At 41.4% G+C, this 14,994-nt stretch overlaps 1 protein-coding gene across 1 annotated transcript; it reads left to right on the top strand.

Annotated features, from left to right (window-relative positions):
- The first annotated feature begins 1,668 nt into the window (after window positions 1-1,668).
- SYT4 (synaptotagmin 4) lies at window positions 1,669-14,727 on the top strand. The gene is made up of 4 exons (XM_063128710.1): window positions 1,669-1,772; window positions 4,982-5,796; window positions 11,407-11,527; window positions 13,807-14,727. Exons 1-4 carry the CDS (start codon window positions 1,739-1,741, stop codon window positions 14,112-14,114), a joined length of 1,278 nt encoding a protein of 425 aa, XP_062984780.1. The 5' UTR covers window positions 1,669-1,738; the 3' UTR covers window positions 14,115-14,727.
- Window positions 14,728-14,994: the final 267 nt, after the last annotated feature.

The following is a 14,994-nucleotide window of genomic DNA, read 5'->3' on the forward strand; positions in this document are numbered from 1 at the left end:
GGAGCTGGGGGAGAAGTTGGAAGCTTCTGTCCAAGTATTAATAGTTGTGCCCTGAACTGATACACATTGGGGATTTAAAATATTTGGGTTGGGGGGGGGGTTAATATAGTTCTTATGTTAATTTTCTTCTGGGCTTAATTGGAGCCAAACATTTCCAAACATTAATAGAAAGAGTGATTATGAGCATGTGATGAGTATTTTTCCTATATTACAGAGTAAGTATAGCCAGCCCCAAAGCACAGAGCTTCCAGGTCAGAAGATGTTGCTGTCAGGTAGGGTGAAAAAGGGGGAAAGGGGCTTTGTATGCAGAAGTTTGCAGGTTCAGTCCCTGACATCTTCTAGGTGGGCTTGGGTGGGAAAACTGTGATTCCCCCAATGTTTTGTCCTACAGCTCCCAACAGTCCTTGTCAGCATTTCTAAAGCTGAAAACGCTTGGGAGTGGTAGACCACAACAACTGGAAGTCCACAGCTTGCCCACTTCTGAGGTAGGGGTGTTTGAAACCCTGGACGCCCACTGCAAGTCAAACTGCACAGTGCAGTTGGAGCCATGGTCAGTCTTAGTATAAGGCAGTTTCCACTGAAATTAAGGGGTCTTACTCCCAAGTGAGTGTGCATGGGGGTATTATTTTATAAATGTTTCCTAAGCCAGGTTCATTTTAAAACTGAATACATAGGAGAAATTATTTGTCAGTGGAAAATGGCATGGAATCATTATGCCCCCCACCTCACCCCACCCCATGGTTTGGTCATTCCAATTGAAGACAAAGGCTATTTGGCCATTCTGTGTAATCCATATGTTTTCTGTGTTGATTGTGTTCAGGAATCAGAATATTGTAATAACTTCAGTGTTTACACTAAATACCTTAAAATATAAAAAAGTGTGTGTGTGTGTGTGTGTGTGTGTGTGAGAGAGAGAGAGAGAGAGAGAGAGAGAGAGAGAGAGAGAGATACAGACAGACAGACAAGATCTAAGAGAATCAATATATAGTCTGTTTAGAAGTAAAAATACAGATATTCCAGTAACTTCCAGAAATACAGATGTTCCATTTCCTGAACTCCCCAGTGGAAAACTGAGCCATTTGGCAATTCAGTCAAAACAAGTGTTTCATCTTAGAGGAGGAAAAAAAGGCATGGATCTGGGTCATTTCCCCCCAGGGCTTTCCTTCTCTTCATTTAGAGCATCTTTACAGCAAACGTAGGTACGTTGTTGTTGTTAGCCAGACTGTGTGTTATATACTGCTGGAAAATTTGGCCCTAGAAATTAGCATTGCTATCTGTGTCCAACTGAGAATGTGAGCTAATCTCCTGCAGCAGAGCTGTTAAAATAATTGATGAATGTGTGCTGGATTCCCAGGAGTGGAGAGAAAGGGGGGGGGGGAGGAGGAGGAGATACTGATTTCAGTTCTGTAGCGTCAGGATTGCGTCAATTTGGGTTTCAACCACGTCTTCAGGCTCAGAGCTCAGTTAGTCAGAAGATCTGAACTACAGGACAAGGGCTTACGAATCACTGTGCAGGAGGGGAGGACAAACTAGACACTCCCTCCCCTTTCCCCGCTCCAATTCTTCTCTACCTCCTCCTCTTTCTAAAACCTTCCCGATCTTTCACGCTTGTGTTTTCATCACGTTGGAAAACAAGAATCTCTTGGTTGTCTGTGTGCCTCTGTGTGTGTTTTCTCTGCGAGCAGACGAAAGAGGACGGCCGTTTTCAGCACCTTGGACAGAGCACGCAGCAAACAACATGGCTCCAATTACAGCCAGCCGAGAAGAATTTGGTAAGCATCTTCTTAAAACCCAATTTCAAGGCTTGGTTAATTTCACTCAGGTGCTTTCAAAAGGCTATTATAAAACGGAGCCATTTCATACTCTTTGGAGGGCGGGGGGAGCCGGTGCTGGAAGCTAAAGGCATGCATATACACTGATCAGAGTAGTGTCTGTCTCCTTTAAAACATCCTTTATACGTTGCATGGATTTTACATTAGTTGGTTTTGTTTGTTTTGATTTATAGTTTAATACATGTTCACATTGCTCCTTCGATATTTTCCAAATGTTCACAAATAAAATATAACGATTGTTGTTCTGGGAGTCAGGAGAATTTTATTTTTTTATTTTTTGCTGTGATCTCTGTTTTAAGAAAGCTGGTCACAAGAGCAGAAAGGGCTATTTTATTTCAAATCCTTATTCTGAGTACTCTCAGGATAATACTAAAAGGGAGAGATAGATGGCTTTTTAATCAAATAGATTAGTCATACTCCCACACACTCATCTATCCATGGGCTCTTTCTACTTCTGCATTTGTCTGTCCCTCCCCTGTCATCAGTGATGTTGCTAGGAGAGTGCATGCAAAGTGCTCCCCAATGCTTTTAACTAAGTATCATGTTCCATACAGACATTTAAGGCAAACTGGCTGTCTCCTTGTAATAACCTAGGCAGGCAATACTACTACTACTTCCATTTATCAATATTTCTGATCTGTTTAAAGTTCAAATAAGTGAGCTCATAGTATTTTAGACCAGGAGAAAAATCTGTACAGTCATGCATGAAAATTGTTCTTTTTCTGCTACTTAGAAGGTGGGTCAGTTAATGTTCATTAATGATGTTACCACCAAAGTATATTAATTTAAATAGCCTTTGGTTCCATCGAAGACAGTGGGAAGAAACTCACTTTAATCCACATATGCCATTTCACTGGCCTATGAGAGAAGTTGATGCAGTTTCAGATAAATGACATTATCGAATATTTTGGGGTCTAGCTGAAACTGAATCAGTTCAAATTTTGATAGAGTTTGAACACACTGAGTCCAGATAAAGCCCCTTTTAACTGACACTCTTGTTATACCTCCTACTCTCATTTCAGAACTACCGTGTTCTCAAACCAGTCTACTCTTTTTATATAGCCGCTACAATGTAAAGGCAATCACTTTGCCATATGAAAACAGCAACAAAGGCAGAAAGCAATCCCACTGGCAATGATTGTACAGGACATTTAGTTGTGATCTCTTGTTTTACCAGCCCTCATGGGTGTTTGCCATTTCATTTATGGCAACTTGCTCACCTGATATCTGTCTTTATGAGGTTAATTAATATCTAACTGCTGCATTCTTCCTGTCAGAGGTTGGGATTGTAACTTGCACAATCATTCCTGCAGTCGGAAACAATCTGTCTGTGCGTGAGCATCAAAAGGGTATTTGCAAATGTGTCAATTGGCCATTACAATCTGTTCAGCTGAGTTAATGATCCAACCTGGCCTCTTTCCCAACGCATCTTATGCAACTGCCATTAACTCACTGTCAATGGGTTTTATCTCAACTCAAAGCCACATGTTTTCCTTGACCCCCCCCAAAAAAACACACACATATGGACACAGTGATAGACACCAGAGCCACATAAAGGGGTGGAACTGACCCAATGACCAGTGTCCTGACCCAATGCAAGATTTTCTGCACAGTAACACATATCCATATGCTGTAAATATTCACATCCTTGCAAATCAATCCTAGCCAGAAAACAGAAAAAAAGGTGCTACATGCATACTTCAGTATGATTCCTTTAAAAGTGGCAAAGCTAAGAGCTAATATTTTTTTTTTCTTAATCCTTCAGCTGCTTGCTTATATGTAGGACCGTTCATTGACTTTAAAGGTGTGCCTGGATGTGGAACTCATGTGTGCTTCACCTTTATCTTTAAATTGGAGCTCAGAGTCCCATTTATATGAATCCAAGAGATCCTTCTACTTCTCAGCCAGAAAGAGCAGTTCCATTGATCCTCAAAAGAGAATAGTTAACTCTCTCTCTTTCTCTCTCACTCTTAACTAGAAAGAGGATGGCGAACATTTGTTAGAATGCCAGCACTCTTGTATAAAAGACACGATTACCTTTCTGCATAAGCAATGCCATCACATTAATATTTCATGAGTCCCCCATTTTGCTTGGAGAATGTAGACTTAGCCTTGATTGCTGCTACTAGCGTGCGGTGCTTAGACTCACTTAGAAATGTTACTTATGGGCAGAATTGGATTTCCAATTAGTGATGTTCATTTGGCCCTGTACTGCTTACTCATGAAATGCTAATGATATCCTCAGTGCCCCCTCTTTTATCCATACACCAGATGTCATTACAGCCTGCGTGCTGTTTTCCCTATAGCCATTTGGAATGTGAGCTGATTCATATGAATCATGGAAAGAAGTTCAGGAGAGATGGATTTAGTTGCTCTGGCTGGAAAATGTGCTTCATTGAAAGACCATGCATTAGAAACCACCTCTCCTGATGCCTTTGAAATTCCTCTTGTATTTGCCCTGCAATTGGGTCGTTTCAGTACTTAAGGAGCACCAAATATACACAATGGATTTTGTGTATGATATTCGCATTCAAAAGTTCAGTAGGGAAAAATGACTGCCTATGTTTGAATTTCCATTTAAAAAAGCTCAAACAGCACCAGGTTGCTAGAGAGATTCGCCTAAGACACTGTCATATGCCGTTAAAGTTAGCATTTCCATGTCAAACCCTACACCCTCCTACAGTGGGACCATAAAAACATGTAGCTCATTGAAATCCAAAGTCTAATATTAGAAGTGGATGTTGTGCATGCAAATGACACAGATTTCAAATTCTCTTTTATCTACTGAATGAAAAGACTAATGTGAAGGGTGTACGAGGGAGCTAGAAGTGTTTACATGCCTACTGAATTCATAAATTGTATCTAGGGCAGCAGCAAAATTGAATAGAAGCCTGTCATTTATTCCCATCATGATTACAAAACTGTGTTTTTATCTCAGTCAAGCATGCAACAGCAGACACCCCTAGCCGGAGTTTTCCATGCAGGTTCATACCTGCAGGGGGCACACATGCATATGCTTACTCTTACTCCAGCAATTCATTCCCTCTGCTTTACCATTTGGGCAGTTCTTGCTAAATTAGCTTAACTATCACTTTTGTTCTACGAAGTCTACTGTTCATGCATTTGTTGCCATTTGCTTTGACTTGCAGATGAAATTCCAACTGTGGTTGGAATCTTCAGTGCCTTTGGGCTAGTCTTCACTGTCTCCCTCTTTGCTTGGATCTGCTGCCAGCGCAAATCTTCCAAATCAAATAAGACTCCTCCTTACAAATTTGTCCATGTACTGAAGGGTGTTGATATTTATCCTGAGAACCTCAACAGCAAGAAGAAGTTTGGTGCAGAGGACAAAGGGGAAGCCAAAAACAAGCCTGTCATGCCAAAGAGCTCTCTTCACCTCGACCTGGAGAAGCGAGATCTGAATGGCAACTTCCCCAAAACAACCCCTAAAATACCAAGTTCCTCAGATGTTGAGAACTTTACTCCAAAACTCTTTCCTGAGAGGGAGAAAGACTCAGTATCCCCTGACAGCTTGAAGTCCATCACATCAATATCTTCTGAAGAGAAACAAGATAAATTAGGGACTCTCTTCTTCTCCATTGAATACAACTTTGAGAAGAAAGCTTTCATGGTGAACATCAAAGAAGCATGTGGCTTGCCAGCCATGGATGAGCAGTCAATGACTTCTGATCCATACATCAAAATGACAATACTGCCTGAGAAGAAACACAAGGTGAAAACTCGAGTGATGAGGAAAACCTTAGATCCAGCTTTTGATGAAACCTTCACCTTTTATGGGATCCCTTATACTCAAGTTCAAGACCTCAGCCTTCACTTTATGATCCTGAGTTTTGACCGGTTTTCTCGAGATGACATCATTGGAGAAGTCATGTTTCCTCTGTCAGGAATTGAGTTGTCTGAAGGAAGAATGCAGATGAACAAGGAAATCATCAAAAAGAATGTTAGGGTAATTGATCTTAAATATTACTTCTTGTTATTAATTTTTTACACCTGCCTTATCTCAACACACAAGAACTTTTTAGAGATCCAAAATGTAATAATGACATCTAACAATATAATATATACACCTTGAATATATAAATAAAGTAGAAAATCTCAACAAGATGAAATAATCACATTTATATCAGCCCAAGTAGAAAAGTTCTTACAGTTTCTTTGATCGATGGTGCAGCTTGTGTCTCAGTAAGTCCTCAAAGGGAAGGGACTTATGGGTAAATTATGGAAAAGAAAAAGCGGGAAAGATCTTTGTGTGTTCTCCCCATTTGTTCATGGCACGTGAATGGTGTCCTCTAGTAAGCATCCCAGTTGCTCAGAGAGCACAAACTACCATTCCAAACAGGCTCACCATGTTTTTCAGAAGTTGTAGAAATAGGATGACTTTCTATAATAAGCCCTGCACAGGGACATAAAATCTGCCTTACACTGAATCAGATCTATCGCAGTTAGGTCTACACTGACTGGCAGTAGTTCTCCAGGGTTTTCCAATCATAACTGGAAATTCCAGGGATTGAACCTGGAATCTTCTGCATACATAGCATGAGCTCTACCACTAATACAATGATTACATTTCATAGGACGCAAAGCAAAAAAGAAGACAACTTTGGACTTAGCTAGACCTAAGGTTTATCCTGGGATAGTCCTGGGGTCATCCCTGCCTGCTCCCGGGCTATCCTGTGTGTCATTTACATGAACAGGGATGACCCCGGGACAATCCCAGGATAAACCTTAGGTCTAGCTAAGGCCTTTGCCTCCTTGTCAAGCAAAGTATAGCAATCTAAGTGCATAGACATTAGGGAGCAGTCCATGAGCTGTCATAGGATCAAGACATTAGATTGTGGTCATCAGTTCTGTTGTAGATGCATAACCCAAATATAAGGGCAGGAGTCCCAATAGACTACTATCCTTCTTGATGCCAGTAAGTGACTGTAGCAACTGAAGACAAATGCATCTCCGCCAGTACGAACAGTCAAAATTCTAGAAGAGTATTACTAATATCTGATCCAAACAATTAAAAAAATGCTTTGGAAGAGGAGTTATTAAGTGTACACAGGCATGTTTACATTTAAAATAAGGAATGGAAATGAATGTTCACAAACAATACCATATTCCATTCTCATGTGGAAATGTATGCGAGCTAAGTTGGAATAATTTGAATTAACTCTACAACCTGTGTTAAAAAAAAATCAAAAGTAAGTTCAGAAACGGGAGATGGGGAGTGGAGGGAAATTTTCACCTGGCGAAATTCCCTCTTTGTCACAACAGTTAAACCTGCAGTAAGCCCTGCCAACTTTTGTATCTGGTCACACTAGCTAAAGAGAGCAGGGCTCCTGCAGCTTTAACTGTTGTGATGAAGAAAGAATTTCACCAGGTGCTGCATGCCTACAAATGACACCTGCTGAAATTCCATTTTCTATACAACTGTTAAAGATACAGGATCCCTGTTCTCCTTTCCATATGGTCACCCTAAAAGTTGTAAATTATCATGTTTCAAATACTATAGAGATTTGCTTTAGAAATAAGAGTGGCTCAAAAACCCATCATGAAGAACTGGAAGATCGCCCACCCCCACTGTTTTTAATAGGTGTTAAACAGCAGCTCAGAGCGTGATCCTGACCTGAGCTCAGCCATGCATCTTGAATGATACCAGTGTTTTTCCACATCCTATAAAAGCAAACTCAATTCTTGGAGTGTTTAGCCTTGTGTAGGCAAAACAGCATGCACAAGTATCAGCAGTTTTCAGGAAACCCAAGGTGAGCAAAAGTGAAAGAAAGGAAGGAAGGAAGCAAAGAGTAGGGGGACCCCAAAACAACCCAATGAGGATCCAGGCACAGTGGCTACAGGGTGGGGGTTAACTGTCGGGGAGAAGAAAACCAGAGTGGAATGCAAGAGTGTACCCTCGAAGAGGACACAGCTGGCTGGTTGGTACCTTGAACAGGTTAAGTCCACACTGCAAACTTTTCTTGCAGGTACCACTTGTGTATAACTGAAATCAGAATTAATTATTTAACTTCAACTTTAATTAATATTCCATTAATTGAAACTCCATCAGCCACAAGCAGCTATCTTGGAGGTTGGATGAGGTGGAAGCCAGGTAGTAAAGTCAGTCTGTAGAACATAGAATCATAGAATAGTAGAGTTGGAAGGGGCCTATAAGGCCATCGAGTCCAACTCCCTGCTAAATGCAGGAATCCACCCAAAAGCAGACTGTGTCATTCCAGGCTTTAGGTAGGGAATGCCATTTATTTATTTATTTGAAGGGCAGGTGTCTCTGTATATTAAAGCAAAGAACACTGCAAGTAGAAAACTACTGAACAGTGGAATTCACTCATCTAGTTTACAGCTTTTCATCCCAATATGCTGAAGTTTTTTTCTTGCACAGTGTATCATCATCATCATCATCATCATCATCATCATCATCATCCAAGGGGCATTCAAAAATTAATTATATCCATGAGCTGTAGTCCTAACTGGTCATTCCACTCTATCACCTCAAGATTGTACTAAGTCTGTTTCCTGAGTATGTAGATTAAATACGATTTAGCTTATAAACAGTACCGGTAGCCAATAGATGACGCAGATCCTAGTACAATGGCCTCTACCCTAAGTGACTCATAGCAAAAATTTAACTCAGACCTGGTGCACACATTACTTTTATCTTTCCATCGTATCTGCATTTAACACTTGGCTCTCAGGAAGCTGAGTAAACCCACTCAATTGAAAAGTCTTGTGTTTGAGTTGATACCGGTTGCAACCAGTATGGTTGCTATCTGGTAGCAACTCAGAAGCGGGCCTTTTCTGTGGTGGCACCCACCTTGTAGATTGCTCTCCCAATAATATTCAGGAGGTGTCAACTGTGCCATGTTTTAGGCACCTGCAAAAGACCCACCTCTTCTTCACCACAGCTTCCCTTCAATGGTTGTGCTGTTCAGTTTAGTCACTATTGTGCTTTTCGTTTGGTTTAAAATATTTTAAACGGTTTAACTGATGGGTTTTTGTATTTATTAAGATGCATCTGCTTTTTAGATCTAAGAAGATGGTGATGATGATGATGAAAATAATAATAATAATAATAATAATAATAATAATAATAATAATAATAGCTATAAGGGCTCACACATGTTACTTATCAATTGATACTACATTGACTAAACATGGGCATATGAATCAGTCCTAAAACAGAATTTAGTCCAATGTGTTGAATTATTTTATTTAATGCATTGCTGTACCGCTCAATAGGCAAAGCACTCTGCATTGTAACAGCAGCAGCAACAACAACATTACAAGCCAATAAATACAACATAATAAAAAAATTATAAAATCTTTTACATGTAAAAATTGAAAACAATTTAAAACAGCTATGACAGTTAACAATAAAATGCCAGGACCCAATAAAACAACAGATAGTATATGTCCCATCACATGCCATCAAATGCCAGGGAGTAGTGGAAAGTCTTAACCTTGTGCCAGCAAGATGGCAATGTTGGTACCAGGCAAACACCAGTGGGGAGATGATTCCACAATTGAAGGGCTACCACTGAGAAGGCCCTCTCCCTTGTTGCCATCCTCCAGACCTCCCTCTTGGGGCACTCCGAGTAGGGCTTCAGATGTTTAGCATAATGTACAGGGAGGTTTATATTGGAAGAGCAACTCGGTGAAGTATTATGGCCCTGATTTTATAGGTCAAAACCAGCATTTTGAATTGGGCTCAGAAATGCATAGCCAGCCACAGCAACTAAGCCAGAATTGGTGATGTATGCTTAGACCTTCTGGTTCCCAGTATCAATCCGGCTGATACATTTTGCACAAGCTGTAGCTTATAAACCAATTTCCAGGGCAGGCTCACATAGAGCACTCTAAAGTAATCTAACTTGGAGGTGTCCAGATAAAAGATTCATGGGTTGCAATCAAGTACAATCTCTGTATTTGAGCAAAGTATCAAACACACACACACAATTTTTAATAGCCTATATTTTGAAATCTGCAGTAGGGAGTTATTGGAAATCACTTTCCCTTATTCCAACCATTGACACTATTCTAAACAGGGTGATTTAAGTTTTATTGCTCAATAGTCCAATCAAGCTAATCCAAAATACTTGGACAAGGGCCAGTATAGTTACATTGTCTTCATCAGTGGAGTTAATTTGGCTTAAATCCAAGTAGCTGGTAATTAACCAAGTTGCAGGCTGTAAAGCTACAATCTACTTCCTAATCATGTCAGTGGCAAAACTCCATTGATCTTGATGGGTATGTGAGTTTCATCCTGTGTCACCATGGCTGTGAACTACAAGCATTGAGCAGATAGTACTTGCATGGTCAAGCTTCCAACCCTCCATCCATTTAGTAAAAGCTCTCAGGAGCCCATTAAACTGCAGTCAGAGTAAGTAGCTTTTAGGGTTCAGGCATCAGTCTTTATGGCACCAATCCTGAAGACTTTTCTTTGATGTAAGCCCCAGTGAAATCAACAAGGCTTATTTCCAGGTCAATGTGTTTAGTATCAGGTTTTGAATCATCTTGGGCATAACTTCAGCAGGCAGGCCGTTTCTTATAAGAATTCCAAACCTAATAGATGTTGCAAAGCCCAGGCAACCAATAACCCTTCATGAGGACTTGCCTGTATATTGACTTTTTGGTAATTGCTTTCGAAAGATCAAGCATCAAATCAAATTGCTTCAATGTGTACCAAGCAATATTCCCATTTGTAGTGTTTTATGGTTTTTAATGCGGCAAGCCCACGTTGGTGACCCGGAGAGTTGAAGCTTGTTTAGTTTCTATTTCCTTACTTATATATTTTGCTTAGCAAGGTGACTATATTGGTTTTGCAAAATCCGATTTGTGCCTGATTATTTCCTTTAGTCCATTGAAATGCTAATTCAGCAGCTATTGTTTGAGACAACATTTCAATAGACTGCCTGGCCAAAAGTGTGTGTATGTATATATATATAATCACAATACTGAGTTGCACATGAAGTAAATCTGCATGCCCGTCAAGAGCTTGAAAAAACACCCAGCAGATACACCTCCAATCCCATTTCTGCTTGGCTGAGTTTCAAAATCATGTTACAGTATAGCCATGGATGTTGGTAAAGCTGTTGTTCAAAATCTGGAGAAAAAGAAAAAAAAAAGTGAATGGAGTCCTCCTACTTCATGGAGATTCACTTTTGTATGCTGAAGGTCCTACTTGATCATAGTCACCAATAGGAATGCATCAGGACTTATGTGCCTGCAGCAGTGATTCCATGGCCCTCTTCCCTTGCTGCTCTCCTCCACCTCTACCCAAAAGCTTTCCCCGAGCGTAGAGCTACCGGGGGGGGGGGGATATCGGGATCACAAGCCACATTCCAGGATCCCAATCTGACTCTCCAGAGGTCCCTAGGTCACCACCCACCCTTGTCCTTGGCACACCCTTTCATCTGACCACTGATCGTTTGATGGGTTTCCAGCTTTTGGATGATTTTATTCTTCCATTCTGAAAGGCTGAAAAGCCTCTCCTAAGTAAGATCTTAGTAAGTAAATGGCAGTAAGAAATATCAACTAAAACATCTTTCTAATTCTCTAGAAGTCTTCTGGGCGTGGAGAGTTGCTGATTTCTCTTTGTTACCAGTCCACAACGAATACTCTCACTGTGGTTGTTTTAAAGGCCAGACACCTACCTAAAGCTGATGCTTCAGGCTTGTCAGGTAAATGTACAAAATGACACTTTCTTACAGTGCATGTCAGGATTTATACTCCACACTGTCAGGGACTTAAGAGCTTGAACTAAGAACTTTATAAACTGATAGATTACGTACTAGTATATCATGTACACTTGGGTCAGTTCCTTGCAGGATCACTGGGTCATCGTACCTCCCTGGAAATATTGGAATGTGGGAAGGGTCAGTGCCATGATTCCAGAATGACCCACCGAGGGCCAACATGAAGAGATCAGTGACATGGTTTGGGGACAATTGCTTGTTATGTCAGCATTATCCAGGGGCATACATGCAGGAAGTGCCACAGCTGCCCATCTCATATGCTATTTTTTCCTGTTCTAACATCCTATTATTACAAGGTTTAGCTCTAGATGAAGCCACAGGGAAGTCATGATTAAGGTACTCCAATAATGTAAAAGAATCCCTTACAGGTTATCACACTGGAATAACAATTTGAATGGTCACATTTTTTCTGTCTAATTCGTTTTTATTTGTTTTGGCCATAGGCCATAACAATGCAGATTTGTGCACAGATATTGAAAATGAGATTAGACATTGGTGTATAATAAAACCAATGTAAGATAACAATAATGGAATTTACAGTGTAACACATGGTCATTATGTTAAAAACTCAGCCATCGCACATGGCTGTAAGCAAAATTAGCTGCCCGCAATATGGCTTCTTTGTCATGGTTCTTGAGCAGGTAGACTAATTTTTGCTTCTACAGCCAATCTTCTTTATGACTAGAGTCCTACGCTCTCCAAAATCTGGTCTGAAACCACAACTTCTGATTGGGAAAGAAGCATTTCCAGAACAGTCCCAGGGTCCACTTCTTTCTATTATGTTTCTGGTCAAACTGGCAGTACAAGGAGGAGAAGGCAATTTTCCCTATCTCTCCCTGTGTTCTTGGAAGCCTTGGCAAATGTGAAGGGGGTTGGGTTTCCACTCAAGCAATTTCCTTACATAAGAGTGCTTGGTACATAGAGGGTCTAACCTACCAGGGGAGGGTCTAACCTACCAGGGTTTAAATGAAACCTTCTGCAACTCAACACTGTCAGGGGCCTAGGAGGTTGAATCAATAATCTTATAAACTGTTAGATTATGTACTAATATATTAGGATAATTCGAGACAGTTCCTTGCAGGTTCACTGGGTTATGCCTTCCTGGGAATTTTGACAGAGGCAGGGAAGATGGCCATGGAGTACAATAAATACGCATTGCCAAAATTACTGAAGTGGAACTGGCTGGTTCTGCCCACTCTTGGGGCCTTCCTAGACGAGGCCTTAGCGCGCCTTCTGACCCAGCTTCCCTGCTGTGCGTCCAGATGACGCACAGGGGAATCCGGAGACAGGCCGTGCTGAGGCCTCCTCCAACGCGCCGTAAGCGAATGTGCCTAAGGCGCGCTTTTTCCCCAGCTCCGGCCTCAGGCCGGGGCTGGGGGAAGTGTGAAGACTTCCGCGGCTTTTCGCGGCTCCTCGCTTACTCACGAGGAGCCGCGAAAAGCCACGGACCTGGCACAGCGCTCATAGGAGCGCTGTGCCCATCGGCAGGGGCGGGGCGAAGGCTGGCAGGGGCAAGGATGGGAGGGTGGGTGGCACGGGGGGAGGGCGGGTGCGATCGCGCCGCTCACCGCCTGAGCAAGCAGGCGAGCAGTGCTTGCCCGGGCAATGCCGCCCCATCCCAGGCATTGCCCGGGCAAGCGCTGCTCGCCTGCTTGCTCGGGCGGCGGCTGCGCGATCGCACCTGCCCTCCCCCCGGTGCCCCCCTCCCATCCTTCGCCCCCCCATTTTTTTAAAAAAAGTAAAAAAGCCACTTACCGTCTCCGGAGTCTTCGGGCCAAATGCGGCCCTTTTAAACAAACAAACAAAAAATGGCGGATGATGCAGGGCTTGCGTCCTCCCTGCGTCTCCGCCGTCTGGAAGCCTGGGGGAGGCGCGCTAACGGTAGCGCGCCTCGGCCCCGCCTCCCTGCCGCCGTAAGCCGGCAGGTCTAGCAAAGCCCCTAGTCTAAATCCTTTTATAACTGGAAGTGAAACATTAAAAGGAGACTGTGGTGTGAACAGAGGTCCATGCAACCATGAGGTGGCCAATTACTTCTGATGTCATGGAATATATTTCTCCTGCTCAAGATGACCTGTTTGAGAAGAAATGGTGGTAAGGACTGGAATTTAAAGGAGGGTGAGATAAGCCAGCCGGTTTAACTGTGCGTTGCAATCACTGAACTTATGCCATGTTAAATCTTTGTTGGATTTTGCTTATCTTTGCAGACCCCTATGTCAAAGTGAACCTATACCATGCCAAGAAAAGGATCTCCAAAAAGAAAACCCATGTCAAGAAGTGTACCCCCAATGCAGTGTTCAATGAACTCTTTGTCTTCGATATTCCCTGTGAGGGTCTCGAAGAGATCAGTATTGAATTCTTGGTTTTGGATTCAGAGAGGGGATCCCGGAATGAAATCATTGGGCGGTTAACCTTGGGGGCTTCTGCAGAAGGAACAGCTGGAGAACACTGGAAGGAAATCTGTGAATATCCTAGGAGACAAATTGCCAAATGGCACATGTTGTGTGACGGCTAACAACGTCACAAGAGGTTGGAACTTTTTTTAAAAAAAATATCCATAGGCGAGGATCAGTTTTCTTACTTTGCATTGTATAATCACAGGCTTATGCCATTAAAAATACTTTTCTTGTTATTATTGTTGAAAATTAATGGAATTATCAGAACAGAAGGTAACTAGATTTTCTCACTCAGTTGAGGCTGTTTCCCAAACTCTAAAGAACTTGATGTAATTTAATCTGTGCTTCATATTCTACTGGAATTTACACAGCTATAGAGACACAAAGTGCTGTATACTCAATTAAGAAGTCTGGTTTTTTTTAAATTACTAAAGTACCAGGAATCCTAGATTACTGTTGTCACTCAAATGATGATAATCTCATTAATATATGTTGCTAGATCTAGAAATACCTGTGTTTTGTAAAGTCTAAAATAATGATTTTTAAAAGCTGAGCAAATGGGGTGTGTGGGGAGGCTATTTCTTTCAGCTTCATAATTTATCACAAACCTCTCTTTTATGAAAGTCGAAGCATTTTTCATAAGGTTAGTTGCTTATATTTTGAGCAATCCAAAGACAAAGACAGTTTTAACAATTTACATTGCACATCAATGGTCCAATTTGTTATTTAACCCATGAGCTATATTTTAAATCTCCAAGAGATTGATTGATTGATTCAATTGATTGATTGATTGATTCAGTTGATTCCATTCAATCAAACAGAGATGCATTCAAAAAGTCTGTATGCATCCCCCGAACAATGCATTTTGTTTAGCAAAGGGCTTAGAAAATGATGTAGGTGAGTGTAAATTTTACTGAATGGTTAGAATTTGTGCTTTAAGTATAGCCTATGGTTGTGCTTTAAGTATAACATATTATTATTATTATTATTATTATTATT

Source organism: Elgaria multicarinata, chromosome 6 (assembly GCF_023053635.1).
Source record: "Elgaria multicarinata webbii isolate HBS135686 ecotype San Diego chromosome 6, rElgMul1.1.pri, whole genome shotgun sequence".
Lineage (NCBI taxonomy): Eukaryota > Metazoa > Chordata > Lepidosauria > Squamata > Anguidae > Elgaria > Elgaria multicarinata.

Coding starts and splice junctions, on each gene's coding strand:
- SYT4 (XM_063128710.1), top strand. CDS start 1,739: ATGGCTCCAATTACAGCCAGCCGAGAAGAATTTG. Junction 5,797..11,406: donor TCATCAAAAAGAATGTTAGG/GTAATTGATCTT, acceptor CTAATTCTCTAG/AAGTCTTCTGGGCGTGGAGA. Junction 11,528..13,806: donor TGATGCTTCAGGCTTGTCAG/GTAAATGTACAA, acceptor TTATCTTTGCAG/ACCCCTATGTCAAAGTGAAC.